Source organism: Oenanthe melanoleuca, chromosome 3 (genome assembly GCF_029582105.1).
Source record: "Oenanthe melanoleuca isolate GR-GAL-2019-014 chromosome 3, OMel1.0, whole genome shotgun sequence".
NCBI classification, from domain to species: domain Eukaryota; kingdom Metazoa; phylum Chordata; class Aves; order Passeriformes; family Muscicapidae; genus Oenanthe; species Oenanthe melanoleuca.
In genome coordinates, this window is record NC_079336.1 from 56,810,672 (window position 1) to 56,836,683 (window position 26,012).

A 26,012-nucleotide genomic window follows, 5' to 3' on the forward strand; every position below is an offset into this window, starting at 1 on the left:
CCTAACATAGAATTACTGAAAAAAGTTACCACAAATTGTTAAGTATTTGTATGCATAGTTCAATATTTGGACCTTTCTAACACATGTAGCTGTTATAGGGATTATTTGGTCTTAGTGACTGAATAATTTATTTTGGTTTAGCATTCTAGCTATATTCATTTAACAAAATATGTTAGACTACTGATTGCGTAGGTTTACCTGTTGCTCATGATCTCTAGAAAAAAACCCTAATATTACATTGCTGATTGAGGATAAGAAATTTATTATCAAAAAATGTACAAGTGAGGGTAATTAATTTCACTTCTTTTGATTTATCAGCCTGACTTCTACCAAACTGAATTTGAAGGTTTCACTATATGATTACTGTGATACACTTCTGTTATTTCTCTACAGCTTTAGTACAGCCTCCATTACCAATTGCACAAGAGACGATGAAGGATGTTCCTTTTACTGGCCTTGTTCTACCAGTTGGTACAGTTACTAGCAATCTAGCTACTCCAACATTGTCTGCTGGAAGTGTTTTTAATCCCCTGCCAATCAACAAACCAGAATCAGATGACAAAGGGTCACATCTTACAGACCTTCAGATTTCTTCCAGTGAAAACAACAGATCTGGTAAGAAATGTTTTCATTATATGATATGATCATGTACAGGAAGCATCACACTCTGAGTGATTTTTGCAAATCATAGCCCATTGAGCTAGTAACTACAGAATTGGAAATTTTCGGCTCAGTAGGGTGTCACTCTGAATTTAATTTGGGGAATTGGTGAGAACCATCTCATCATCTGATCATTGACTTCTAGCAGCTTATACTCAAATATGTTTTTCTCATAGTTTCAAGAAATAAAGCCGAGCCTGGAAACTCATTAGAAAATATCTTAAAAATGCAGTTTGATTACACAATTAGCAATGGAAAGGAGCAGGAGAGGGTAGGCTGGTATAACATCTGTAGAATTTTATCAAAGATTTTAATAGTTTCATTGCATAAATTGGGTGATGATTTTGGGGTTAGTCAATTTTAAGCTGCTGTACAGTCTTTACTATGTAGAGACATTAGATTCTGTGGCATAATGTCTATGATGTATCACCAATGTGATTGAAATAATACATATTAGTTATAGAAACTAGGACAGACCTTGTCAGCGGTATCATAACTGCATGCATTACCTGAACATGGATTAAGCTGCTTTTTGTTTTGAATGCTGTGTGTTACACCAGTATTTTTTGTTAACTGTTCTTCTTGTTGCTGCATTTCAGTGCAAAGTGATGTCTCGAGTAGCTCTGGCCTTGTTGGAGGAGTGCAGCCACCCAGTGTCTCAAGCAATTCTGGGCTTACTGGAGAAGGGCCCCCATCCACTGTCTCAAGCAGCTCTGGACTTGCAGGGGGAGTACAGCCACCCAGTGTTTCAAGCAGCTCTGGACTTGTAGGAGGAGTGCAACCACCAACTGTTTCCAGCAATTCTGCTCTTGCAGGAGGAATGCAGCTACCTGCTGTCTCCAGTAGCTCTTCCCTTGCTGGCGGGATTCAGCCAACTAATGCCTCAAGTAGCTCTGGACTTATGGCTGGAGGGCCACCACCAAATGTCTCAAGTAGCTCAGGGCTTCTAGCTGGAGTTCATCCACCCGGTGTCTCAAGCAGCCCTGGCCTTCTGACAGGAATGCAGCCACCCAGTGTGTCCAGCAGCTCAGGAGTTCTGGCAGGAGTACAGCCACCGAGTGTTTCAAGCAACTCTGGGCTTCTCATGATGCCACCACCTAATGTTTCAACTAGTTCTGGACTTATGGGAGTGCCACCACCAAATATTTCAAGTAATTCTGGACATCTGGCAATGCAGCATCCAGCTGCAGTTCCAAACATGCCTCATTTAAATATCAGTAATCAAAGAATGCCAGGATTGCCTCTTATAGATATCCGTCCAGGCCTAATGCCCCATTCACCTGGACCGAGGTTTCCATTAATGCAGCCAGGAATGCCACCACAGCGTAGTATTCCTCCTCCTGCAATCCTTGATCCATCTCTTCACCCACCACCACCTCGAGGTCCTTTTCCTCCAGGAGATATTTTTAATCAAACGGAAAGACCTTTTGGAACACCAGGAAGACAAAACATCGATAACATTTCTAATCCAGAGAAAAGGCTACCACTTGGAGGTGATAACATTCAACAGGAGGGAGACAGAGATTATCGCTTTCCTCCGGTGGAAAACCGAGATAACCTTAACAGACCATCTCCAGTGGATGTCAGAGATTCTGTTGGACGACCACCAGTTGATCCAAGAGAGGGTTTAGGAAGGCCTCCAGTAGATGGAAGAGAGCACTTCCCAAGACCACATATAGACATGAGAGAAAATTTTGGAAGACCAGGTATAGATAACCTTGGCCGAAGAGAGCATTTTGGTTTCAATTCAGACAAGCACTGGGGACAGAGAGGAGATTATGATGAAAGAGAGCACCATGCCTTCCCTATTTATGGTGGTCCCAAAGGCTTCCATGAAGACAGAGAGAGGTTTCGGCATGTAAACTATAGGTTTGATAGTAGAAGTGGTCCTGGTTGGAATAGAGGATTTGAACAAGATGCTCACAGAGATTTTGATGACCGCAGAAGACCCTGGGAAAGACAGAGGGATAGGGATGACAGAGATTTTAATTTCTGCAGAGAAATTAATGGAAACAGGTTTGGAAGAGACAGAATGCCAAACAACTGGATCCCGCCTCCACATCCACGAGTTTTTGAATATTTTGATGGGGCCACTTCTCAACGCAAAGCTGATAATATGCCCCAGGTAAATGGTGAAAATACAGAGACAGAAAGTCAGCCACCAACTGCACAGGTGCAGGATGATCCAGAACTTTATGAAAAACTGACATCTTCCGTCGAGATAAACAAAGAGAAGAGTGACACAGAAGCTGATATAGAGAATGAACCAGTGGTAGAAAGCACAGAAACTGAGGGGACATAATCATCACTCAGTAGGTAAAAGATACCTTTTGTAAAGTTGTCATCTCTCTGTAATAGATAAATGGCTGACTGGACCGTAGCAGTTCACTTTTGTCTGCCAGAATTAAGTTAATCTGATGTTCACGTTCATCTTTCACTTAAATAACTGTACAACTGACTTGTATAGAACACTGTTCTTAATTTGAACATGGTAGGTAAACGTTTTTTGCTTTTGGTTTGTTTTTTTTTTTTTATTTTATTTTATTTCTTTGGTAAAGCATAAACTTGCCCCCAGTTGCTTTTAATTTCACAATGATAAATTAACAGCTTGTCAAACAAAGACTTCCTATGGAAGAAAATGGAATTTTTTAGATACTACCCTTAGTTTGGCTATCGAAATTGTTATACTTGAAAACAGGTGCTGGTGTATCTTGTCCGTGTTTTTAGGCTGCTGCAGAATTTTAAAGTATAGATAAAGCTGTGATATTTTATGTTCCTACAATTCGGCAGAAAAAAAAAATGGCCCATGTTACTTAAGGAGCATAACACAGAGATTAAAAGTGATTTTGTAAAATCTACACTATAGTCTCTGTTTTCTCTAAAGTAAGTGTTTGTGATTTGTTCCTCGTACTGCAGTGGGTTTAAAAAATGAAAAAGTACATTTTAATGTTGGGTGCATTTTGTTTTTAGATGCCAATAAAGCATATTTGTTTGATAACAGTGTTTTAGGTATTGTATTTTTTTAAAAACCTGCAAGCTCTAAAAACTTGGAATCAGCTATGATAATGTGCTTAGCCAGTTGTTGCAAAAGGTTTATATTACTTTTGTAAAACCAATGCAACAGTTATATGTGCAAGAAGCATATGATTTTTCCATCAAAGATCATGCAATCATATTAGTTTATGTAAATAACATGTATGTAAATATCTGTGTAAACTGTTTGTAGATACCACTTTTTCTGTGCGTGCCTGTGTATGTGCAAGCGCTCACAGAATGCTATAGGCACTTCAATAAAATTGAAATTAAACTAGGTTGTGAAAATTTGCCTTTCACCTTCTTTGGGTAGTAAGATAAAACATTTCTCTGCAGTACTGTCAAGCTTGTATTTATCTGCTCATGCTCATTGTTACAATGTTCTTACTACTTCTAGAAGGTGGAACATATATACTGTAAGAATATGCAGTAGGATTCTAGCTTTTTAAAATGCAGATATGCATGAAGCCAAAACTTAAGTGAATATTTGCATTTTCTTATTTTGTAATATATTGTTCTGGATAGATGGTGTTAGTGTTTGAGTACTTTGTGGTTAATTGATTTTAATGACTCAAAGTTCAGAAATGTTGCATGAAAAGTAAAAAGCTGATGTTGGTCTAAAAACCCTACATGTTTTTAACAGAAATAAGAGTTAAGGGGTTGTGTTTTGATGGAATAACATTGAAGTTGAACCTATTTCTAAATTGTTGAGATGAATTGGCTGCTTAGGTAATTTAGTAATGCCATTCTCTCCTGTTTCACCTACTTTGCTGCTTTGTGTATCCTTTCAATTGGTGGTGAAAGATTAGGCTGTAGGATTATGTCAGATTTTTAGTTTGTTCCATTCAAGTGCATTTCACCAACTTCTTTCAAAATAAGTTTTGTTAAAATACTGGTCTGAAAGCATCCTTTCACTCAGTTTTAAGAAAGTTGTTTTCCTCTTTCATAATAAGATAATATGGGTAGATTCTGTTACATGAATGCCCCTTTGGTAAAATAAACGCCTCTAGCTCAGATTAGACTTCTGATCTTTAACACTAAAGCATTAACATGCAAGTTTTATTTGCCCTTCTGCTTCCCTGAAAGGGGTGAAAGTATGAAAACATCACATGAGTGTAAAGCATTAGCATGCCTTTGGACCTAGAAGCAAGTAACTCGTGTGTGTAGTCCTCTTCCTTTGGAAGGTGGGCTATTTTTTCATGCTGGTGTGATGGTTCAGTTTCTCAGTTCCAGGGACTTTTATTCTGGATAGTAATCAGACAGCTTAATGAAGGTAGCCCTTGGAAAGAGTGGACTTGAATGAATTATTACCTATTGTGCAAAGTAGTAGTCATCAGGTGTGCATTAAATAACCACTGCTTTGTAATGGACCTTGCTGGTGTGTTTATTACCAGAACATGTCTTGGGAGTTGATATGAACAATGTTTAAGGTAAATGTATTGTCACAGGCAGTCTCTGGCTCAAAGAGCTCAACCAATGCTGCTGCACCACCTACTCATAGTGTTCTGGTCAGGCATATTTGATTCTGTGAAATCCAAAAGCACAAAATAGATCTAAGGATATTTTATGAACGTAAGGGGTTTTATTTCATTTTAATATGTTCCTTTTGAAAATGCTTAAGTCATAGACCACAGAAATAAATATTCACAATCAAACACATATTGGCAGTAGCTTTACTTTTTACACATTTTATTAAAAACCTCCTGAAAATTAGAAGTTGATTAGTTGTTCTTCTAAACTGGGACTGGCAGTGTGCCAAGTTGTTCATAGTATGAAGATTTAGGTAAATTACCAGATGAGAATTGTTGAACAGTTTGGTTGGTAGTGGTATAGAACAATGCATTTAATGATTCTATTATCTTTGTTAATATCTTTCAAACATGAATAAATTGGCTACTGTACATATGTGTTACACCATCAATTTCTAAACACTGTTTTTTTGTAGAATAAAAGTTTGTTGTACAGTCTTCAGTTGCATCATGTTTACAGCTAGAACTGTTCTATTACTTACTTAAATAATGTAGCATGCAGATATGTATTACCAAAAAATAGCCATATTTAGAAATTTGAAGGGACTTTATATTAGTGAAACAGTCTGGTTTCTTTGTCTTGCCACTAGGAAGTTTTAAATGTTTCAGAGCTGAAGTGAATATTTCCTTTTTTTATTGTAGATTAAGCCATCATAAGCCAACATGTGCACTGAAAAGAGCTGTCCTGACAACCAGACCAATTCTTCAATATGATTCATGGGAGTGACTTAATTTTTGCTTTGCAAAGGAGAGAGAGTGAGATTGGGGCAGAAAGAAAGATGGGGCCCAGGCACTGGGGTAGCAGTTCTGGCTTACACCTGTTTAAAGCTTACTGTAGTGATGAAAGGTGTGGACTCTAGCAACTGAAGAAGCTGATGTACGATTCACATTGGCAACAGATATGTTGAAAAATATTTCAGGTAGCTTTGCAGGCAACACATTGTATTTAGGCACACACATTTACTTGAAAACTGTATGCATCAGTAAGTTGTTTGATATATTTACCTTTTTAAACAGGCTGTGGTTCTTTCACTGTGGTGCATTTAAGAACACTATATCCATAAAAATGAGCCCTTGTTTGCTACAAGAACACGATTTCTTTGCTGGAGCATTTCCTGTGAAGTACTGGTACACTTTCTTTTTATGTGTGGTACTTCCTTTTGTTACAGACTCAGGGGAATATAGTGTTAGATTCCTTTGCTTCAGTAGAGCTCTATAACATAGAGCCATTAGAGCCACTTCAATTTTTTAAATGACTTTATGAAGTTAAGGAACTTTTAGCCTGAATAAGTCAATATGGGAGTACTGTAATCAAGCCTGTAGTGAGGCATGCACAGGCATTACTTGAGCACAATTGGAAAATTAAAAAATAAACATGTATATAGAAGGTGTTTATAAGGTAAGCCAGTTTATTACAGAAGTCTCTGAATATACAGTTTGAGCAGTTTTGACCATGTGCAAGGATATTTTCTGCTGGTCAAACTGAAAGTACTCTTGACTTTTTGCCGTAACTCACATCTTTGGGTAATTTGATTTGAAACTGATAGAAATGGATCCTAAATTTCATTCTCTGTGACTTTTTGTTGCTTGATAGCAACAAATGGGAGCGCTGAACAGTCAGAATCATCAAATGGTTTGAGTTGAAAGGAACCTTAAATATCATCTAGTTCCAACTCCCATGCCATGGTCAGGGACACCTTCAACTAGGCCAGGTTGTTCAAAACTGCATCCAGCCTGGCCTTGAATACTTCTAGGGATGGGGCATTCATAGCTTCTCTGGGCAACCTATTCCAGTGCCTCACCACTCACAGTAAAGAATTTCTATCTAATCTAAGTCTGCTGTACATCAATTTAAAGCCATTGCCCCTTGTTCTATCACCACATATTCTTGTAAACAGTCATACTCCAGCTTTATAATTTTAAAACCTATTCAGAGTATCAGGAGTCATCAAGAGTAACTGGACAAATTTTTGCTATTAATTCATCTTATTAAAGAATTTTTCTTTACCTTTTTTGTTATTGTTGGTCCAAGTAATTAAAGGATCTCTTTTTCACTGTTGTGATATCTACTGCTGATTCTTTTGAATCTTGCAGTAGTCAGATTTCTCTTTCAACTTCCTTTCCATGAGTAGGTATGCACTGTGAAACCATTTACTGGTGTAGATTAGAGATTGTTTTAAAAGGCATAAAGGCAGGATGTTCTTTTTTACTTTGAAGCTGCTTATTTGAACAAGAATGGCAAAAGCATCTTTCCCTAATTGTAACTAGTCTTACATTTTTCCTTGAAGGGCTGTCACAGTGATGTTGTTCACTCTACTTATTTGGTACAAGTTCTTTGGATCCGCAATGAACATAATTCAATTAGTGTATGTACATGATATTTCATAGTCAAGAAAAGTCAAGTAGAGCTACTAAAAAGAAAATTAATTATATCTCTTTGAGTAATAACTCGCATATAGGATCTGAAAAAAAAGTTCTTGTCAGTGACCAGAGTCTGCTAATAGGGTTTTTGTTGAAGTTGGTAAACTGTAATATTGTATTCGCCAGTATTCTTTTATTTCTATCTTGCATGAACGTGATGGAAAAGGATTGTCTCATTGAATATCCTACTCTTAATATCTTTTAGATGCTCTACTACCAAAGATTAGAGGAGGCAGTTCTAGCAGCCTAAGCACTCTTACAAATGAAAAGGGTGTTAAAGATACATTGTACAGTTGCAGGTGAATGTTTTCTCTCTCAGAGAGTTTAAAGTGCGTGTTTCAGTACTTGCATAGTAACAGTGATATTAGTTGTATTGCTGGTTTAGTAATCTTATTCTATACTCTGCCATTTTTCTTTTAAAGTTAAAATAATTAATGCTAATTTTAAATTTCCTTATCTAATGAAATCATACTAAAGCCCTCAGATAAGGGACTATTTTGTGCTTTGTAAAAAAAAAATTGTCAGAGAGCATTGTAACTTGCAAGTAGTCTAGTTGAAGATTTTTTCCTCCCTGTTTTAATGTTTTAATGCTGCAAAATTCCTCTTGAATGATTTTCTGTATGCATATCTGTGTCACAATGGATATGTGTTCACATCAGCATGTGTTAAGGTTTCTGTTGAAATGCAGAAAAGCAGGTTCTTTAAAGTAGATGACTTGATGTTTTTCTCAACAGGTAACTTCACAGCCATATTGATTTCTATACAAGAACATTACAATTGTGTGTGAGCCAATGCAAGAAGTCCTTACTAGGTGAATAGGTGAAGAGTGCTCAAAAGATATAGAATTGTTAACTCAGATGCAGGTTGGTAGGATTCACCTAAGCCATAGTTGCAGGGGCTTTGGATCTGAATGTCACTTCCACATAAATAGAGATCCTGTTGTAAGTGATGTAGCTTTTTCTTGATAACAGTAGGAATTAAGTAAGAATAAGGGGTATCTCAGTGTATAAAGTCCTTTCTAAAAATGCATTCACCTTCATCTAGTCAAAGGGAGCTCTGTCACTGCCACCTCAGTTGATCAAGGAAAAAAATACTGATTTATGCTGTTTCTGAGGTAATCACATCTCATTCAGCAATGTAGTGAAATGCAGTTTTAAGTGTGCCTTAACTTTGTCCTTTTGAAAAGGACCACCTGTTTCAAACTTCAGTCAAAAATGTAGGGAATATAATAAATTTTCGTCTGTAGAATTTGAAATGTTCATTGGGTTTTCTTCCAGGAAATCTTTGTAATTTCAGTTGTGTAAATATATAAATAGTAAGTGTACACTCAACTTTAAAAATGTTTACTGAAGGTTGTGCTAGTTTGTCCAATTAATTTTTTTTTTACATGCTTTCATTACATTATTTTGTCAATAAGTTCTATCACAGAATTCCTCTTAAAATAAGTTAGAAATACCTTTGAATTATGTAATTCAGTTGCATAACTGAGATGTTTAAATCTAGGAGAACCATAAGTCTTTATCTGGAATCTCACAGATTTTTTGTGTAATATGACTACCAATGCAGGTAATTCGCTATTGAGGACTCTAGTGGTAAAGGTGTCTGTAATTAAAAGTAAAATACGGACAGCAAATTAAAATGCTTGCTGAGTGATTCAGAATTTTGCTATTTATTAAAAGCAAAATAATGGCACCTCTCAAATCCTGTGTGGATTAAAAAATTCCATGTTAAATCTATGAATTTGCAGGGCTGAAGCTCTGTGAATTTATAAAATGAGCAAGGAACCCATTGTTCTTTTTAGAATGTAAAACTTTGAAGTGATTAGGATAAAATGTTATTTTTCTAAAATATTGAAGTGTAATTTTTAAGTTTTGTGTGCATACTGCCTGTAGTTTCAGTGTGTACACCTCATACATGCTTTGTTCCTGCAATCCTCATTTCACGATCAGAAGCGCTGTAGAAAACAGGAAAGTGGCATGAAATAGCATATTCTAGCAGACACTGAAAATACTGTACAGAGTGGATCTGTATGTAAACCAGTGCACAGAAATGGTTCTTACAGCAGCAATAGCTTGTTAGCCTAATTTGAAATGAGAAAAAATACAATTACAAAGCATGAATAAACCTTTCTTTTTTTTAGATTCGGTAGAAGTTAATGTGTGCATTCTGATTAAATATTTACTAATTAACAAGCAAGGAAGCATTCAAAGATTTTAAGTATTCCTGTTTTTCTTAGTATTGCTCATACCTCAATTAAAAATTAACACCTCCTCACCCTGTCCAAACAACAAAATTAAAAACCTACAAAAGTCAGGTAGGTTTAAATATTTCTGAGCTTACAATGTTCTTGGAGGTACGACATGACACAGATGTTAATATACCTGTCTGGTATGTTTAACTAGTAAATACTTTAGAACCCAGCCAAAAGTATGATGAAGTATCTCACTTGTAGGGAATGTACTAAACTGAAATGTTGGTGTAAAATCCAATGCCATTTTGTTCCTTGTTCGTGTTATCTCCTAGCCCAAATACTGTCCTTGTTCAGGGTTGCACTCTGAATGCTGATTATAGGATGTTCTGATAAATGCCTGTGTAACCCATTCAATAAGTAGTATATCCTATGTATTGCATCACTATAATAAAGACACTAGAGAGAAGTTGGGAGTGATGCTGTTTAAGGCAAAACTATCACAGAAATCAAAAGGGGACCCTACCAAATGGTGTGAATCACCAATCTCAAACGTTGAAACATTGTTATTGAGGAGTGTCCACTACTGATGACTTTTTAATTATCTTGGTAGCTAAAAGGGTGCATTTCACAATAGTATCCCAGTTTGACAACTGCTGGCTGCAGCATCTCTTGCTTTCAGCTATCTGCAGGAAAAAAAACATTTTCTTGATTAAAGTTGTTGCATTCTTCCATGTTATTGCTAGAGAATTTAAAATAATGTTGCTTAAGTCTAAAGCAGCTTTACAGCCTCACTGTTTACCATGGGACATGACTGTTTCATTAGGTCCAGGATTTCATTCTCTCTCTAGGGTGTCAGTTTTCAGGGGCCTTTAGAGAAACAGATGATAGAAGATTATATGGTTCTAGTTTCCTTGATTTTTCTACCGCTTCTAACACAAATCCTTCTAGGGGATAATATTTTTCATTTCAAATTCTCTTTCCTGTGCAAGTATTTATGAGCAGACAGCCCTAATAAAGATTTTATTTGGATTCTAAGAGTATGATGAAATAGATTGTATAAAATGTCTGAAAAAAATTGCAAGCACTATGCTTGTCTAGTCCTTTGCTAGGAAATTCATGGAGTTCATAAAGAAAGAAAGAAAGCAAATTAAAGCTACTTGAATGCATTGGTCTTATCCTCTCTCTCAAAACAGTTGTACTTTCTAAGCAGATCTTTTGTAGCATGTAGAGAAGCCCTTTAATGTATGGTCACTGTTCTTTGTTCAAAATCCCTGAACTCTAGCTTTCTTTTCTTCATCTGCATACTGCTTTTTTTGAAACCTTATGTTTTATTTAAATAGCATTTTTTTTCTTCAAAGGACTTAAAAAAATTAGTGCACTAGGTTAATAAAGTTTTCTTATTTCATTTTAGAATGTCCTGCTTAACTCTCCTCAATAAATTTCCTTCTCCATGAAAAGTTCTTATGTTTCTGTATTAACCAGAATAGAAGTAATGAATGACATGTAAAAAGAAAAAAAAGATAAAAATAAAAATTTTATTCAAAATTATATATATTTGTCATGATAGTCTGGTTCTAGCATGTTCAAGAATGTAACTAGAATGGCATTTTTCACACATCCTAGCAGTTATCCTGTCTCTAATATGCAGCTTGAAAAATTGTGCACATGCTAGAGCAGCCTCAGGAGCTGTCCCATGCAACTTGTACATAGTAGTGAATACCAAAGTCTTGATTTTTCCTTTTCCATTCCTCTTCTTGTCACCAGATATTCTAATTATCTTATTCAGAATGAAGAAATTTAACCAACCAACAGATCGGCTAAAAGCAATGAAGAATTTAATTTTTCCCAGCTGGGAGGATTTGTTCTAAATGTCGTCTAGATACATTAAAGTAGACAAACACAAATCCAAAAGGAACAAATCTGTGAGAACAATTCTGTAAATATTTCTAGCATTTTTAGGGTTAAAAAGTCTGTTAAGGAACTGGAAGGTTTAAATTCATGGGCTGTTTTATCATCTGATTTTTCTAAAAACCAACTACTTAAAAATTACTTTTTCTTAGTGGCCTTTCTGAAGAAGTTTCATCATTGTTCTTTTGTCTCACTTTTTTTTTTCTTCTTTCTAAACAGGATCCTATTGTCTTAGAATGCAGCTTTGAATTTGCACATCTTCTGTTACAGTAACAGTCTAGCATTGGATTGAGCTACATATCCCAAAACACGCATACATGAAATTTATTATTGTGGAACTATCAGTGTACGTTTATATATCCATTTTACAGAAGCTTATGGAAAGCTTAGCTGGAGAATTTACAGTCTACACTAGGAAAGGAAACACAGACTTTAGTATTCACTCTTCCTTTTGCCATGCATGCTACAGTTAAAGTCTTCCTGCAGCTGACACAGACTTGTTTTGTCCACTATCTTTGCTGTGTCAAAGGAGTTAGACATGGCAGTATTCACATACAGATTTAAGTGCACATTGTCTCTGAAAATCAGTTGAATATTTAGAAATCAAAATATTTAGTTGGGGTTCTATATCTAGCTTGCTATGAAACATTTGGGAGGTTGCACTACATTTTTTACACTATTTGGCGTCTTATTTTTTAAAGTAAAGTGAAACAAAATATTGTTGCATATATAAGAAAGGTTCAGTCTTGTTGGTGGTTGATTTTATTATAGAGGATACAAGGTTCCCACTCTTATGCTAAAGAAAATGATGTGAACTGTGACAGGCAAAACCTTAAGTACCCTGATGCTTGGCTAGAGAAAACACCAACCACAGCCTTTCATCTCAGGCTGTGAGGTAGCACAGGGAGTGTGAATATGTCCAGGCAAACTGCTGTGTCTTGCCAGGTGCACAGGCTTGAGAGTGGAATAATATTGAGCCATATAGACAGAAGGCCCCCTGCTCATCCAGGGATCAAGATTGTCCTTTCTACCTGAGCCACAACAGTGGTATTACTATGGCACTCAGCAAAGTAGTCTTTTTATACTGAACTTTGTTCACATGTTTAATATTTATAAATAGGAGATGCATTTAAAGTTAGTATGTTTTTCAGTGTAATAATTACTGCCAAATCAGAATTGTGAAGCAAGTGGTCTTGAAGGGAGCCTAGTTACAAGCAAGAAAGGTGAAAGATGATAAAAGCATTGTAGGTGCTTGTTTGGATTGTTCTGGAACAGAATTGTATCTGAAGATACTGTAGGCAAGTGGTTCCTACTTCAAGGTCTCACTTGCTGGGAAAAGGCCAAAAGTTAATACTGAAACTTTTTGTGGTTCTGACCTTCCAAAATACTCTCCATAGGCTGATACCTCAAATACACCTTACATCTGCATTTGTTTTCCCATTCCTCGTGTAATCTTGACCATGCTAGGTAACAGCCAGCACAAACATGCTGCATCTCATTGTCATCACTGTTCCTAGCAAGGATGCTTTTGGGTCTCCTCCAGTGCCCTTTTGAATCCTTCAGAAGCCATTGTTATCCATTTCTAAAGACACTGAAACAGGAAATTTAGTGTTTTTCTTTAGGCACAAAGCCTCTACCGGAGTGATGAAATACTTCACCAATTTTTATTTTCACCCTGATTTCTTTGGCAAAAGCGCTTCGAAGTGAGCATTTTAAAGCTGGCTATTATTATATGGTTTCCAGTGTCTTTAGCCTGAAAGTGAAGTTTTGATGGGTTTTGAAGGAACAATTTCTATGTGCTCTTACTGTTCTCAATACTTGTCCTGCCTACATAGAGCAGTGGTGTCTAGCCAGCCACTGCAGCCTGTTTCCTCACCTTCTTAAGAGAGAAAGTCCATCATGTCCCCGAAATATGCTTCACTTCCTGCAAAGAGCACCTTTTCAGACTGTGTACAGTGAAAGACAACAAGCCTGCCTTTCCAGGACTCCTGATCCACAGTTTTTGAATCCTTTGCAGCAAGTCTCTGGATTTAGGAAGACAAGAATAGCAGCTGGATGAGTTGCTCCCCTTGTTAATTATCATCTGTACTGGTGCTCAGGGACCTTAGATGAATTGCAAAGTCAGCAGCTGGTTGTGACTTTTGTGAAGGGTGCCCACTTTTGCCAGTTTGTGAACACTTGAAATACCAAGCAAAGCCCTAAACTGTACTGGCACCTCCGCAGTACAGGAATTGCTAGGTCTTGTCTGTGACATGTGGCAAACTCTTCCTTTCACGTGTGCCTTTTTCTGTTGCTTCTTTGCTTTTCCACTGTTTAATTATCTGCTGCATAAAATAGAGCTTGATGAATGTAGAAGTGGTGAGAGGAGTTCACACCTCCTGCTCATAGATATTGTGAGGATTCTGTGCTCTGCATCAGAGTGCCATTAAATTTGTTGTTTTCTAGTGGTGAAAAATTTAACAAATAATCCATATTTCGTGGGTCATGGTATTTCTATAAAAGAACATATATTATCTGGCTGCATAGACTGCCAAAAAAGAAATTTTAATTAGTTTAGCTTTATTCTTTTACCTTTTATCTTTATACTTTTTGTCCTGTACATTGATTCTGTGTACAGTGTGCTCCTTGACAAAATGCATTAGTACTTTATTAATTTTCTTCTCTCAAAAATTATGTTTTTGCCTTTTTTTCCATCTGATTGTATCACAGCCTAATGGACTTGGAGGATGATGCAAAAATGAGCAGCCAAACAGCACAGGAACTGGGAAATCTCTTCCAGTGGGACTGAGGAGTGGATTGTGGGCAAGAAAAGGAGAGATCTTTGAAGTCAATCACCTTACCTGTGCTTATTGATATAATACTTTATTCTGCATTCTAAAATGATGAATACTTTTGTAACCAAATTCATAGGAAGTGGCAAGTTGTCAAGTGTCAGAGTATCATAGGATTTTTCTTTTGAGAGAACCTCTTTTTTTTGGGAATTAAATTGTATGGCAACTCCTCTAAGAAAGGTACAAATGTTGCATTTGAAAAATTTTCTAAGCGCTTGCTGATTTTGTTACTGATGCAACAAACCTGAGATTTTATGTTCCTTTCTTTAATGGTTAGGTGCTGACTGAAGATATTTTTAGAAGTGTCAGCAGTGACCAAAAGGAGATTACTGTGGTTTTGAAGAACTGTGAAACGAAAGGATTTGTGAGGGATGTTAAGTGAATTTACTGGGATTTATTTATGTTTTCACTTGCTTATAATGTAGAATTGTTGCCTAACTAGCTGGCTGCTGCTGAGGGTTAACACTGTTATACTTTGGTATTTTGTTTTGCTTTTGGTAATTTCAAAAGTGCAAGAGTTTTGTATATGTCAGCTTTGCAGGCCATGAAGAGTCACATGTAACCCTGTCAACACTCAGGAGGAGTCTTGTGAACTAAGGAAAAATTACTGCTAGCCATGATGTTGATAAAAGTTATGTTAAAGGTGAAAAAAGTGATTTTCAATGCAAGAAATGCTTAATGCTTTGTTTATGAGAGTAGGGTGTCTTTCTTAGTTTGATAGAAACTATAAGGAGAAACAGCTGAGATAGCTGAGTTAAAATCTACAAAGTTTTGCAGGTATTTATTTATTTTAATTTTTGAAAGGCATTTTGATTCCTCTTTTTTTATTCTTGCTTGTAGTTAAGATGCTTTTTCTTCTCTGGATTTTGCTTGCACTCGATTACATTCATTTCCCAAGCCTGGTGGCTTGCTGCTGTGAAACCAGCAGAGGGTGCCCAGCACGTGTGTAGTCGTGGCTGTTCCTTCCCAGCCCACTGTAGTGTGGCTCTGTGGAAGCCAGAGAGCTGCTGCTTTAAGCCCTGTACTGTGAGGTGCTGCATATCTTCAGTACAATTCTCAGTCATCCACTGTTGTGCCTCAAACCTTTAGTTTGTCCTTTTCTTCACTTCATTTTTCTGTTTCCTAGTTTTTAAATTTTCTGACATTGTGGTTCAAGGTGGATGAGCTTGTGAGATTATTCAGTTTTTTTTCTAATGAAACTGTTGGGGTTTTTTTATCCTAGAATGCGAAATGTTAGTAAATATTTTTTAAAATCTGACATTTCTTGAAACTGGTCTGATCTCCCAAAGTTTCATATTAAAAGTTAGGGAAATATTACACAGAAACTACCCTTCCACCAGCAAGTTCTTACTGGATGGCTATAATTATCTTTCATGAATTTCAAAATAATTCGCATAAAGCAGTTTAATTCTCTAAAATATTCTGTGCAATATCTTTCACAAATAATTTATTAAGATTCTCCTTCGTCCCATCTGCTTTCAGTGACACTTCACATTTTTATATAGTCTGATAGAAGCAGATGATAGATTTTTCATTAGCACTGTGAGACATGATATCTTCTTTGGCTTTTAATTAGATTTTCAAAAAGCAAGTATGTTTCCCAGGCTGCAGGATTTTAACTGAGACACATTTTAGTGACGTTTTACTGATTATTAAACCTTATTTAAATAACTACAAATGAGTGTCCATAAGCCCAGATATAAATAAATATCTTGTCACCAAGATCATTGAAGTTTTAGTTACAGTCTTCCAGGTATCTGACACTGCTTTTAGTCCAGTATGATATTTAGCTTGACTCTTTTAAACAAACTAAAATTTACAGCACTATTAAGTCCCTGTTGGACAGTCAGGATATAGATGGAAATACATCCTTGATATGTCTCCTTATCTGCTTTTATTTTCTATGAACATCAAAACTGTATTATTAAATTACTTGCTCTGTTTAAACCTAAGGCTCAAACAAAAATACATTTTGTATGGAAGTTGCCATACAAAATAAAGCTGTCTTGTAGTTGCATCCAAAAATTGATGTGTCATCACATTAAAAGAGGTCTTCTCTCCCATAATGTATTATTTTTGTTTTGCAGGAAGTGAGAGTCACAGTCTATGAATTTTTTTTTTATCACAGGAAACAAATACTTCTAACTTTATTGGGTCTCTAGCTTATAATTGTATAATTGTGGAAACTAATCAATTACAAGACACAGCAATCTGGCTTTCAGTACTAAAAGTAAAATAATAATTTTAATCTCAGAGGTTGTCCAAGTCCTTTGGGTTACCTTCGAGGCATCTGTTCATCCTGAGTGTGATACAGTGCACTGCATAAAAGCACAAGTTCTCAAAGACACAAATATTGTTCCCCAGCAGGTGGGTGCAAATCCTGCTGGAATTGCACCTGGAAAGTAAAGTACATTTTGAATCAAAGTATTTGGTTTTCTTGGTAGTTGTGCTGAAATCAACCTACCTAGGATTAGATTAACACAGAATAACTATTCTGTGGGTGCTTATAGATATGGGCTTCCTTAGTCTTTCCTGTTGGATTATCCTGTCTCTTCCCACTTGGTGTAGTATCTCTTATGTTCAAGCTTCCCTTTTTTCTAGAACTGCTGAGCTCTTGCCCACACCATCACCTTATTTCTCAAGATACTTAAGCCAGGACATAACTTTGTGTGCAAAGATTTTCACTTGGCATAGTTAAGCACAATACTGAAAAAGGCTGTATTCTTTTTGAATCATGGTCAGTTGTAAAACTGTGCTACTTTATCCTTCAAGCTCTCATGCTAGGATATTTGTAACATAAACCGATAAAGTCACGAAATACAGAATTTTATGGTGACAATTATTGTGCCTGCCAATTATCTATAAATTCCTTCTTTCTTCTTGTTTTGTGGAGATCAGAGGAAAATACCAAATTAACTTCCATAAACCTTGATCTCTCATTGCATCTTATTCTCTTTCTTACCATATCTAATCACCTGAGCATTTTCACTAGAATGCTCCTGTTTCCATGCTATGCATTCCTTGTTCCGGGTGAGAACTGTCCTCACTTTATTACTTATTGGAGAGGATCTGGGGCTCTCATACAAACACATCAGTGATACAATTTCAGAAAAGTCAGGGGAATTGGAAATTTCTGTCTATGTTAACATCCTGTCTTATATAAACAAGTAATTCATAGGAATATGATCCAGTTTATTAATTATAGTTTAATGAAAGTTGGATTGAGTGCTCTAAAGTAAAGATCTCATATGGTTTACTGTAGGCTTTATGTAATAGTGGACAGATTGCTTTATGCTTCAGCATTTTGGTTTTTTCATTTTTGATAAAGGAATGATGGCAAGATTTACTTTCTTTTTCCCCTAATTCTTTATTTTACTTGTTTTGAGAGTGACCCGTTAGCTGAGGAACATTCTTGCCTGTGTGTGTTAGGTTTCATAACAGAGGTGCTAGGAAGAGATTTGGGCCCTGCTGCTACCACTGATAAAAACTAATGGGAAGTTTTGTGATGCCTTTTCCTATAACAACCTGTATGCTTTCAGGGAGATTTTGACTGAACTGTTTAACAAAGACAAGGATGCTGTCACGTAATTAGGAAGTTACAGACAACTCTTTTGTCCTTGGAAGCTCACAATTATTTTCTGTATCTTCAGTTCTTATTTGGCATAATTACTTCAGAGTTTATGCTGCCATAAATGTCTGTAGTAACTGTTCAACATGCAGCAACCTAAAGATGGCATGATGGCATAGTAGAAAGAGGAATATCTATTACATTCATAGCACTTAGCTGGTGCTGCCATTCCATGGTGAGACTGAAGGAAATTCCCAATAGGGCAATCTTACAAAATGAAGGAAAGCAAGTATTTTTTGGAAATTGATGATATCCCATTTAGTTACATCATTTTATAGAGAAGTCACCTTCAGATTTATTTTACTTCATAAGTTATCTTTACTCATGCAAATACGGTCTGCAGAGGCTCTGGAGTGACTGTGGAATCAAAGGAGGAAATTAGTCTTTTGAGTGTTGCTTTCTTGGCAATTTCTATAATTACAGGTGATCTTTCCCACCCCCCTCACCCCCTCCTAAAGCCATTAGCAGTGCAAACAGCTGTTAAATTTAAATTAATTTCAAAGCTCATTAGACAATGAAATGTTAGTGCTACATCAGTACATTTGGAAAAGAAAAAAAGAGTAATCAGGATGTTACATTGCAAATGTTTCTGTATCAATATTGTATTATTTCTTTTACTTTTTTCCCCCTACAGGGACCATTAAAAAATTCAAATCTGGATGTCTATAAGTAGTACAGTCTCACTAATTGTCTACATTTATAATTAGAAGCTAGTGTAAAATGCAGCAATTTTGACATCATACCAGGAAAAGCATGGAAATCATCATTAAAAATTGTTTAAACATGACCTTTGTTTTACTTTAACTTGAGGAAGCTTTTCAGAAAGCTCTTAAGGCTTAACAGGAAAGGAGAAAGAGCAACAGAGTATTTGACAAGATCTGTTTAACCCCATTTATCAATTACTTTGATTTTGCCAAGACAATAGTTATGGTCTGTATTGTCATGTAAGAAGGAGTTTCTAGCATACAGTCTTTACATGTGATTGAGCATAAGAACAGATATTTGCCTATGTTTGCCTTGCTCTCCATTTTATTATTTTAACAGAGAGTAGTTTGTTTTTATAGATAATTTTGTTAAAGGTTAAGAGAAGTGGAAATGCTTTGCTCTTCCCTCTGTGTCCAGTGTAGTTTGGAAAATGGATTTGCTCTGTTAGAAGGAGCACTTTCAAGCAGAGGCAGGGCATCTTATGCCAGGGTTGCTATAGTCAGGCACAGGGTGTTTGACTGTAGTACAGGGGAAAACCCACAGAGGGGCCTGACAGCAGTGTGCAAGACCCAGCACACCCAAACTGCTCCTGCTTCTCACTCTGCAGCTTCTCACTCTGTGAATCAATGAGCCCTGCTTGCCAGTTTACATGAAGATTTTGTTTTTGAAAATTCCAGTTAATGTCAATTAAGGTCTATGCTTCTTAACCAAAAACCACCTAAAAAAAACCCCAAAAAACCAACTAACCAACCAACCAACCAAAAAGTAGTAAGATACTTTTGTGAATCCGCTAGTGAACAGGTGAAGCCACTTGAGGGTCTGGACAGTCAGGCTTGTCCTTCTGTGAGGGATAGGACCTTTCACAATCTTTCTCCCTAATCTCTACTCCTCAACTCTTCTAAAAGCAGCAAAACTTGTGGGTGTTGCTCCAGACATTCCCACAATGAAGCCTGTCTTTCCCTCTGGCTGTCATACTGGAGTTTCAGTTCTATTTTCTCAACCAGCAGCCACATTGGTGGCTGGGATGGCTGGGTCCTGCAATGCAGTGGCCTTGCACAACTTGTTCTCCCTGGCAGAGATTTGGCACTGGTGGCTGCCAGCTGTGCCCCCATAGTGGGAATGTCTGTGTTGTAAGCTCTTGGTGTGTCACCCCTTTTCCTCTGCATGCCATTTGCCTTGTCTAGGTACAGCCTTGGTGACCAGCCTGGTCCCAACCAGGCATCACTGCAGCCTCAGCCCTGGCTATTGCTTTTAAAGCCTGTTCTAACACACTCATTAACTCATTCCTCCAGTGGCCCCACAGCAGTGTATACCTGAATCCTCTGGATAAACCACTCCTGTGACACTCATGCAAACCACTGGAAAGGGCTATCGACAGCACAGGTGGAGTAAAGGCACGACTGAACATGAGCTCATTAAAGAAGTAGAAGAGCATCCAGTGGTGACTGAGTGAGTGCTCTCTGCTACTTCCAGCCAATTGAATTAACCTGCTAAATGGATTTGAGAGATTCATCCCTTGTCCTGCAGGCTCCATCCTCCCTGGCAAGCATCTTGAGACAGATGACAGTTGTTTGCATCATAGTATTCAGTCTCTGATGGAAAGCTCTGATCTGTGCCTGGTTTCTTGGCCGAGCATGAGGCTGGACAGGTTCTCACCTGCTTTCAGGGAGAACCAAGCACACTTCTCACCTCCACATGGGCTTGACTCAGCCACTGTTGTTATTTCTTGTAACACCATTACAAGCAATACCTGTAGATAACCTGCTGCCTGGCTTATTGGCCTTGTGTTAGAAAGCTGTTCTTCACAGCTGCATAGTAAGTCTTGTCTTCTGCATGATGAACATGGAGAACAATTAGTTATCATCCTCCTCTCATAACAAACTTTTAGATATTTTAAATATGTTATCCCATCTTCCCTTAGTCTCCACTCTTTCTAGACTAAACCGTCTATTTCTTTCAGCCTTCCATTCTTCTACATATGTTATCAATTTTTTGTGGCTTTTACCTGGACTCCCTCCAACTGTCTCTTTCTTTCAACAGCCTACTAGGCAGAGCTGGATATAGTAATGCAGTCAGAACCTTGCTACTGCTGGTAGGGGAAAAAGAATTACTTGATTTGCTTACATTATTACATTGACTATATTACATTTTTACTCTGACTATATATCAGGCTCCTTTTTCTGCAAGTGGATAGGGTCCTGATCTTTCTATGGTAATTTGGCCTTGCCAGTGTGGATCTAGTGCATTAATTTCAGAAGATTTATCCAAATTACTGCAATTGTGGTGAGTTCTAATCCAATCTTGTAAACTGCTTGCAATCTAACCCAGTTTAATATCAGATGTTACAAATCTCCTTTATCACCAAAGTGTGAGATTGTCAAATACACAAGGCATCAGATTTACAACTAGATTGCTTTGAGAAACCTCAGGGAAGTCCTTTTATGATTGATAAACAAGCAGAAGTTATGTAGTAGGATGGAGTCAGACTTTGCCTGTGACTGTCGCAGCATATGATGGCCTGAGGTCACTGACATTTCAGCCACCAAAGGCAATGCTCAGGTGCTAAATTGATCTCTGCTGTGCTGCAGTTGATGGCAGCAGTATCCTCACTTGCAAAGTTTCTTTTCTCGCAAGGTTGTTCAGTGCTGCGTTTCTTTTTCTAACATGTTTGCAGGATTTTTCTTATGTTTATCTTTCTTTTCCCTGCATGTTTGCATGGTGAATTCTTGCAGTTCTCCCAGCATGTGTACTTACTGATACTTCTTAAATTACTCCATTGGGGCTCAAAGGTAATTAATTATCTCCTGGTATACTGCTCACTTAGTGTGCACTGGGTTAATTTGCTGCTGTGCTTTAATGCTGCCCTTCTGTAAACTACTCCTTTCTTTTGAACTCTTTCCCTCTCTGGATTGCCTTTGCCTGAGGGTGTCCTTGATAAGTCTCTAAAGCTGGCTGTAGCTGCATTCCCTGTGCTTCTCTAGCCTTGGACTGCTTTTTCCTTCCTAGGAATGTTGAAATCTCTCGTTTTATAATGACTTTGGTTTGATTTCCTTTTTATCACTAAATTTGAAAAAGTTCTACAAAACACGAGTTAAAACTAGAACACTCTCTCGTGTCTTTCATGGCCTGCCAAATTACTTCTTCAGCAAATACTTAAATATCTTTTTCTCCAGGAGAAATAAAAGAGGTGTTTAATACAAACTTTGTCCATATTCTAATTTTGAAAGTCTTCTGAGTTTTTGAATGCTTCCATGGAGGAGTTCTTTCATCTAGGAAGCCAGCAGAAGGCTGTTTCAAAGGTTGTCTTCAGTCCTTTAAGTAGCCAGGGGAATATTTTTATGACCTACAATCTAATCCTTTCTGCAAAGCAATTGCAGCTGAAAAACAAAGCCTGACCTCAGAAGCTTGTTTTAAAGCATAACATTTTAAAACAGAACATTGTTTTAAAACATATTCTGCAGCTTTTAAAAATACATCTGGAAGATACTTCCTGAAGAAACTACAGGGGATTCTGTGCCTCGTCAGTATAATGGCAACAGCAGAGCAATGAGATAGAGCCAGCTGTAATATTGTAGACATATATATCTATATATCTCACTCTACCCTTGGGACAGGTTGTCAACGTGCAGTATAATACATATAATCTCTCCTGAGCAGTGAACAAAGCAGAGCTAAGACTGGTGGGAACTTCTACAAGCTATATAAATTTTGAAAAAGAGGTGAACAAGATAAATGTTATATTGGTACAACACCCGATGAGAGCGTTGGTCTCAGAGTGAAGACTTTATGGTTATTCTGTCTCTTATGGGGCAGACTGAAACCCTACATCTGCAGCCCTTTTTTCCTTTAGGGAAGGATCTCTGTGGTTCAGCTATTTGAGTGTGTTTCTTATTTTCTTTGTTTAAAAAATATTCTGCAATAGTTATTTCAGGCCTCTGCAAATGGATGACAAATAGCCACATTTTTGTTAAGCCAGAATGTTCCTTAAAACCATTTCTTATCCTGCTTTTAGTGCTATTTTAGTAGCTCTGTGGGTAACAACAGCATATTTCTTTATTTGAAGGTTCCAAATACTAGAAATACTTTAGGGGAGTGATTTTGGGTTCAGTTTGTATTCATGCAGATAGGTTATATATCATGGATGTTATATAATGTCTGTAATTTAAGAGTCCACAATGAAAACAAAACATTCATTATATTCTGAGGCATTTCCAGGGAGTGAATAACTATGATTAACTGAATAGGCCATTAGCTACCACTATTACTGCTCAAATGCAGCTGAAATAGCATTTATTTAGTGGTAAAAAATATTTGGCAGCACTGCACTTGCAAAAAAAAAACAAACCAAAAACTTTACATTTGGAAAGTCTTCTACATTCCTAAGAATCTCCAAAGAAATGGTATATAAAGGCACCAGACTCAATTTTCCTAGGCTGCAACTGTACAAGAAATATACTACTTATGTGATTTAGGTGAATATTGCATTTTAATCTTATACTAACATATGTAAGAATTCAATAATCAAAGTTGCTGTGGGCATGAAGTTTTCTATGGATTGATTAGGCCCTCTCACTCAATTACCTCCATTTTATTGAACATATTTACTTCTGGTCAGATGCACTTGCATCTCTGCAGTACATACCTTTTCCCAAGTGTTTGGATCACTGAGGAAATATGTTCTGCAATTAGAAAAAAATATATATACCTGTTCATTTTAGCAAAATTACTAATGAAATAATGATGGCAAGATTTTTATGTTAGTAATATGAGCCAAAGAACCCAACCAAACAGATACTAAGCTACTTACAATATTTTACTTATTTTATTTACTTTTTTTAATGCTGTCTTGGTATTGAAATAGATTGTTCTTTTTTGTATCTCTTAAAAACCTTTTATTGCAATACCATCTGTTGCAATGCCTACTGAAAGCTTTGATTACAGTAAAAGAATTTTCCTCTGTGATGAATTTTTGTTCAAAACAAGGAACAGAATATTTCTTCAAGGTTAGTATTAAGGATCTTCAGATTACTTTTTAATATAATATTCTTGGCAGTTGAATCTGATCAGAAACCAATTATCCTCTAAAGTTTCTCTATATTCTCTATCTCAAACAACTTGTTAATGTATTTAATGATTTCTGTAATTTCAGATCTCTTCTGAATTGCTGGTGGTAGTTACAGTAAGAAAATATTATAGTAATTTGCAGGAATATTTCTGGTTTAAATCCTTCAGTGAACAGGAATTATGTGAATTTGGCTGTGTTGCACTCTGGAGGTCCTTGGCATCCAGAGCAGGCTACATTCCCCAGCTGGCTGATTCTGATTAATAACTTTCTGTGGATTGGATGATCTGTGGTGGAGCTGAGGACCAGACTCTAGCTCTAGCGGTTGTCTTTTTTTGTTGTCTCTTCACAACTGAAATTGATTCTTTTTCCTCCCATTTCTTGGAAAGAAATAATGTCTATTGACAATCGCACACTTGAAAAAACTAAACCTTTTGAAGGACCTAATAGTGAATGCCTGATAACTCTGGAACTTCACAAGATTTTAGAAGTGGACATGTGCAAAAGAGATAATTTTAAAAGCAAAGGTATCAAGAGAATGCAACTACCAGTTAATGGAGAATAATGGTGATGGAGGTGCTTCTTGATATGTAGAGTTCAGAAACGAAAGATGGGATCAGGAGCTGGTAAAATAATAAGTTTTTGCTGGTTTTGATAATTATTTATACAATGCAATTCCCATTGTTTTTTGTTAAGATGCACATTAAAATTTCTTTAAGAGACAGATTTAAGCACGCCAAAAAGTCTAAAAGGTAATATGAGAGAAAATTAAAAAAAAAACCAAACAACTGTTTAACAGTTCATCTGGTTAACCTGCCAGGATGGATTTAATAGTAAGTCATTGGGAGACCACAGCTGGCATCATAGCAGCCTGTAGTCTTCAACAGGTGAAGAGCCTTGGCAGTGCTCTGGAGCTCTGTCCCATAATGATTATCTGAGGTATTTTTTATATCTTGTGACATTTGGTTGGAATAACTGAAATGAATGAGCAGTAACGCCAATGTAGATTGAGTCAATGTTTTTAGAATTTGCAGAGAGAAAACTGACTAGAAAATGGAGTTAATGATCTGAAACAAAATTACCTACAGAGAGATTATCTTCTGCTTATTTAATGCTGGACTGATCTACCGTTAGTACAGAGACATTTAGAGAGTAATACGAGTATGGAAGTAAGAGGCATTCTGTTTATATAAGCTATAAATTTTAATCAAGTTTCCAAAATGTTTTTAGTTCCAGGCCCAACAAGACAGAATCAGACTGGAATTACTGACTTTCTGATCAATAGCAGTTGAGGTCACAGAGAAACCACAAGTAGAGGTATCCTAACTTGGACCTAAAATAAGATTATTTAAGCCATTAATTAAAGCTAAATATAAATAATTACATTTAAATGTAGACTGATACTTTCAAGCAATTTTTAGGATCTGTAAGAGAAGCTCCATGTTGTAAGGTTCACCTTTCCTGGCTATTCATGCATTTCTAATTCACTAGGGACATAATTCCTGCACTGCAGCACTTGGAAACAGTATTTCCACTGCAAGGTGAGAACTGTGAAGGGCATGTGGGGAAGCAGGCTAATGATCTTCAGTAAATGGCTAAGTACATGGCAGAAGATACAATTGTTAGACAGCAGAGTGCACAGAGGAAACACATTCATTCTCAGATTGACAAAACCCTAGCAGGCAACTGCAGATGGGTAGGTACCTTTCATCCAAAGGAGGTGCTGCAAGATCAAGATAAAATTTAGTGTTCCAAATATGAAGTCGGGCATTCAATAAAGTAAATAAAGTTTCTACAGTTACTTTTTGGACAGCAAAACAAGGGAGAATGAAAAAGTACATTTATTAGTTATGAGATATTTCTGAGCCGTTGGTGCAGTTGTGTTAAAAAAAAAAAGCCTGCTGAAATCTTACGACATATCAAGCAAGATAACTCCAGCAGAGAAAGTGAATTTATCAGTGTCTTAATCATAGAATCACTTAGGTTGGAAAAAGGTATTTAAATTCATCAAGTCCAACCGTTAACCCAGCACTGCCAAGTCGAC

General features: G+C 36.8%; 1 protein-coding gene across 2 annotated transcripts in view; it reads left to right on the top strand.

Moving 5' to 3' along the window:
* The window catches only part of SCAF8 (SR-related CTD associated factor 8), an 81,644-nt gene that overhangs the window by 46,423 nt on the left and 9,209 nt on the right, over positions 1–26,012 (top strand). The window contains exons 19-20 of one of the 2 annotated variants that reach the window (XM_056487319.1): positions 394–615; positions 1,260–3,518. In XM_056487319.1, the coding sequence (XP_056343294.1) occupies positions 394–615; positions 1,260–2,962 (1,925 nt within the window). In that variant the 3' untranslated portion in view covers positions 2,963–3,518. Of the gene's footprint in view, positions 1–393; positions 616–1,259; positions 3,519–26,012 lie in introns of those variants that run through there. The other variant, XM_056487318.1, reaches the window with a different exon arrangement.